A 5284-nucleotide genomic window follows, 5' to 3' on the forward strand; every position below is an offset into this window, starting at 1 on the left:
GCTCGTGCTCGTGTCATTGGTCCTCTTGGCACTTGATGAGACGATGGTAGGTCCATGGGGATGACCATAGGATGCTCTACATCGGTTGATGTCTTTCGTTCTTTGCTTCAGGGCATCGTGACGAAGTTGTCATTCTTCCTTCACGATCTCCATCGTACTTACAAAAAAGATAAGGGGGGAAACTCGAGAAGGACGGAGCTCAACACATGTTAGGTACCTGGGGGCTATCTCCGTGAACAAGGCATAAAGTCATCTCTCGAGTTGAGATTCAAGAAAGTCATCGAGAGGAAACTAGGTACAATAAGAAGTTTCAATCGGATAGATAATCGTTCGATGTCTAAAACACAGTGTGAGAGGGGTCCAGAGCAATGAGTATAAGTATTGCGTCTGATAACATAATAGATCACTTGGAAGGTGGCCCGTGAATTACATACGAAGTCAAGCGCGAGGAATAACTTTGGCAATAGGGGTGTACAGGAGAGTCGGGTTTCGATCATGTGGAACTGTGGGTTATGGGCCCACCATGCTTGGAAGTGTCGGATAAAAAACTATGCTCAAAGGTACCAGTTCTTGTTGGGATGGACCCAAAGGAAACAAACCTTGGTGGTATCAGAGTGAAAAAAAGACGGTTCTGAACAGATAAAAGAACATGGTTCTCTTAGTAGGCTCGCTCATTCTTCATAGGGTCGATATTGCCGAACAAAAAATAATCATAATTATCGAGGATAGGAAAAACGGGGGATTGAGTGGCAAAAGTCAAAAACCCAGGGATTTTAGTTGTGGATCTTCACTTGGAATTCAATCCTAGTTATTTTGCTTGTGCCCCTCTTTGATAAGATGATTGCCCTTAAAGTCGGTGTCAATCTTGGAAACCAAAGTCCAACATGCTATGAGCTCGAAGAAGACAACCACTTAGTAATAGAGAAACTAAGGATCACCAATGATGTTTCCACTCATCAATGAGGACCATTTTCCTTAAATGGACCTGAAAACATTAGTCGTCTTATTTCCTTGCCGTCAATAACCAAAACCCAATAGGGCATAAGGTGCCCTTTCATGTGTCTCTGCTTCCGGCGATGCTGCTCTTGCAGACGAACTTATGGAAGACAAAGATTTTCCAACCAAATGTGAGGGTCTTGATATCAATGATATTATCACCACCTCCCCGGCAAAGTTGGTAGGTTTCCTTGGAAAATATTCGGGCTCCCCTTTGCCTTTCAGGCACATGCACAAGTGGACTTTCAGAGACTCTAAGGATGAAGGTGAACGATTCCGACACATCGTGAGAGGGTAGTTCCCGTCGAATAAGCCATCATGGCATCTACAACTTACCACATGTCAACCATTCCCTATATCGATGTGGCCATGAAATATGCTTGGCAAAATAAATTGAGGGTTCATTTGAAATGGCACAGCAAGGAGTCTGTCAAATATTGAGACCATGCCCCACCTTAGCAAAGACCGCGTTTTTTCTTAGGAGGTGTGAAAAACATTAAATATTGGGTTGGACATCCCACTACCATATTTTGATGTATCAACTAAGAAAATAAATCAAAGTTGGTAGGCTTTCCTTGTGACTCCATCAAACGCCAAGGTTAGGATGTGAGCCGTCACCTTGTCTAGTTAAGTGGTGGATAAACACATCACTAGGTTGCAGAAAAAGTAAGGGTAGATATTCGCCTGTGTGCATGTGCATCATATCTTGCGCGGGAAATTGATACCTCGTTTTTTACACGTGCATATACTAGACCATGATGGCGCGCATTGCCGCACCCGTCGATTTTTACAATAGATCAATAGGAATTTCCATAGATGTTAAATTTGCATAAATTAACCCAAAATTGGTAAGATGACAGAGGGAGAAAATTAACTGGTTTGCGGTTTAGTGTGAAAAGGAAGACCGGGCACACATTTCCACACCCATCTATCTTCATGGATGGATGCAAGTTTGTTGAAAGTCCTATGTACATTCATGATTTAGATCAGAGATTGAAAAAAAATGTTTCACAAAAAGTATGATACACCTCTGCCAATCGAAAGGGTTTAACAACAATTCCACCACATCCCAAGACAAAGTTGTCATAAGTATTAGTTTTCTTAATCAATTGATAAGATATCGTCCGATTGTGGAGGGGAAAACTACTGCACTGGAAGAAATTATAGAAATTACAATGTGCAAGAATATGAACAAACCATCTTCAACAAAGATGTTTGGATTTTGAACTTTTACTCCCGTTGAGGCGTTGATGTAGAAAGAACCATGAAACTACAAAATTGTAAATTAGATTTCAGGATTGTGGCGTTGACGCAGAAAAAACCATGAAGATGCAAAATTGCAAATTAGATTTCTGGATACAGTGGATTGACTCTCAAAAATACGATGTTGATCATTGCACTTTCTAAAAGGTGCCAACTGCCAATGATAAGTTCTCAGAAAAACGCACCAATGATGATTTCTTTTGTATGTGCGCGTCTCTAGCTATCTTCCTTTTGCTGCTAGTGAGTTCACGTAAGTTTCATTACTCATTACGTCCTCATCAATTTTGTGTTGGTTGGATATAGTTATATAATCTTTGCATGATGGAAGAGTAATGAAGAAAGAGCGAATTTGTTATCTGCTAGAAAAAAGAGAAATACACAGCAAGTCATCATCACCCTAAATATGCAAAGAAAATATCAATGAAGTAGGCACTGAACTGCACATGCTACACTTGTTCCCAACATCAAGGAAAAGTAAATATGAAACCGAGACTAAGAGTTTCATCATCTGAAAAATGTAATTTTGCCACTTGGTGGCATCTTTCCTATCTCTAGAAAATAAAACTGCTAATGTGTTCATATACCAATCTGATTGGCACGTTGAATGTATTAGTTTTCCTCTTTGGAGCTGCTTACATATCCTAAAATTTTCAACCAGAGGTGCAGTCAAGCTAGCAAATTCTCAAAAAACTAAAAGATGATCGGCAGCTGATGGGAGACACTGTACCATCAGCCAGATGAATGTCACTGCAACTGAACATTGCCTCAAGGTTCCTGCCAATTTTGTTATTGAAAAGTGTTTCATTAACCTTCGACATGGTTATGCTTCGAACTGGATACATGTGAAACATTAGCAATGCTTCAGTTCACATGGATATGCTCGGCTGCGAGGATATGTGAACTACAACGACGACGGGTCACAGAAAGCAGGACATGGACTGTCTAGTCTGCATTGCTGCTATGTGTAGCCATCAGGGGCGATTGAACAGACGGGCGATGGTGGCTGAGGGTAGCTAGACAACGAATAATGTCGCCGGCGATCGCTAGAGAGAAGCAGAAGTTGCTGACCCACCGACCACCGCCACCCGCACTCCTCCTATCTCCATCTTGCATCCCCCGCTGCCAAAGATATTCGCTGCGCCATGCATCTCACCTCGCCCACTGTGGAGCGGTTGCCATCACCTCTCCTCAGCTCCGTCAAGCAATGTCGTATGCCACTATCGCCAGAGCAAATTCCCCACGCCACCGCCGCCGCCGCAGGAGAATCCCCTCTACTGCCCACGTCGTCGTAGGCGTCATCGCTACCGTGCGATTGCTTCTGTGATGGGCTAACGACGCTGTCCCAGGCACACAACTGTTACCCACACAAACAAAGCCCAGTCAACGTCAGCTCTCCTAGGTCAGTCTTCGGAGCAGCGGCCCAAGAGACGATGGGCCTGCTGCAGCAATGACCGTGTGCTGAGACGCGAAGGAAAGATCTACACCGCTTCTTAAATGATCCAACGGCTTACGTAGGAAAATGAACGTGGTGCCTCATAGCTCGCTACGTTATACTGTTTCTCAATATTGTAAATGAAAATCTACTTCTCTTAATTGATTTTTTTTCTGCCGGTTTCTCGAGAAATAATATTATTTTGGCACCCTGTTGAAATTCATGTGTTCCAAACTACTGTAGTTCCCTCCTCGGAAATAATAAAAGAACGGTTGACTTTTGTTTGACCATCCAAACAGAAGAAGAGTCCAGGTCCAAAAGAGGGCAAGGCGAGCCATGGTGAGTGGTGGTGGGATGGAGGTGGAGGTGCGCGTCGTGGGCGGTGCCCGGAGCTGCTTCGTCGCGCTCCCGCTCCACCTCATCGAGGCCCTCTCCCGCACTTCCGCCTCAGGCGACCTCCCGCCCGTCCTCGCGCTCGACCTCCGCGCGGCCGCCGGCGCACGGTGGTCCCTAGCCTGGTCCGGCGCCGCGTCCCGATCCCGCGCCATCGAGGCGAGTGACTCCTTCATCCCTAGTATGAATGGATAGCCATGGCATCTGGTTGGTTAGTTAGAGCCTCTAGGAGTCGGAATTTACTGCTACGTTTCACTGAACTGATGCTTGCTTCGGAGGTTTTGGGGATCAAATTTATTGAGATTCCGTTAAGTCGTTTCAATTCCTTAATATTGTAAATTCTGTTCCTCGTGGATCAGAGGCCTCCGTCTTAGTATGTCAGTATACTATAAGAACAAGAAAAGTCATGAAAACAAGATCCCTGCGTGGAGAAAATTATGGAATTTTACTTAATTGTTTGATGGGTCGCTGTTGGGGTTGCATGGAATCAGAATCATCGAGATTTGTCTACTTGTTGTCAATCCAATCCAGTACTTGTTGTAAAATCGCGATCCCTTGTGCATAATTGTAGCGATCATCTATGATTTGCCCTTGATTGGTTTACCTTAAACACGTTTCTATACAATATATAAAAGAAAAAAATGCTCCAGATATTTGCAGTATGACATCAAACGGTAGAGCCTTGCAGGTTGCACAGGAGTTGGCAGAGTGCATTTCATTGCCTGATGCAACGATAGCTCAACTCAGTGTAGCTCGCTCTCTGACCATAGCTGACTCGGTCAGTATAGAGCCCTTTAGTGAGGATGATTGGGAGATACTAGAGAGCCGTGCTGATTTGGCTGAAGAAACGATTTTGCAGCAGGTATTATATGTCCTCTTTAGTAGTTGGTTTGTTTGCTGTGCTTGCTGATTTCATCTGCCATTAAAACCTAGTGATGTTATAAGTTCTGCAGCAAATTATTTCTCTTCATCACATGCTATACCAACTGTTAATTCAGGTCTTACAATAAATTAAATCATCTGTACAATGCACTTCAGTGTTTCTGTATTACTTATTTACAAATCCATTTTCAGATCTAATCCGTAAAATTTCAATGTTGTTCTTCAAACTAGGTCGGTATTGTTTATGAGGGCATGAAATTTCCGCTGTGGTTGGATGGCCATAATATTGTAAAGTTTGTTGTGGTTTCATCTAGTCCC

At 43.5% G+C, this 5284-nt stretch overlaps 1 protein-coding gene across 1 annotated transcript in view; it reads left to right on the top strand.

Moving 5' to 3' along the window:
* Nucleotides 1-3998: 3998 nt before the first annotated feature.
* The window catches only part of LOC119332711 (peroxisome biogenesis protein 1-like), a 9994-nt gene continuing 8708 nt past the window's right edge, over nt 3999-5284 (top strand). The window contains exons 1-3 of the mRNA XM_037605866.1: nt 3999-4243; nt 4773-4946; nt 5198-5284. The exon at nt 5198-5284 is cut by the window's right edge and continues 10 nt beyond it. Coding sequence (XP_037461763.1) covers nt 4028-4243; nt 4773-4946; nt 5198-5284 — 477 coding nt within the window. The 5' untranslated portion in view covers nt 3999-4027. The remainder of the gene's footprint in view (nt 4244-4772; nt 4947-5197) is intronic.

Source organism: Triticum dicoccoides, chromosome 7A (assembly GCF_002162155.2).
Source record: "Triticum dicoccoides isolate Atlit2015 ecotype Zavitan chromosome 7A, WEW_v2.0, whole genome shotgun sequence".
NCBI classification, from domain to species: domain Eukaryota; kingdom Viridiplantae; phylum Streptophyta; class Magnoliopsida; order Poales; family Poaceae; genus Triticum; species Triticum dicoccoides.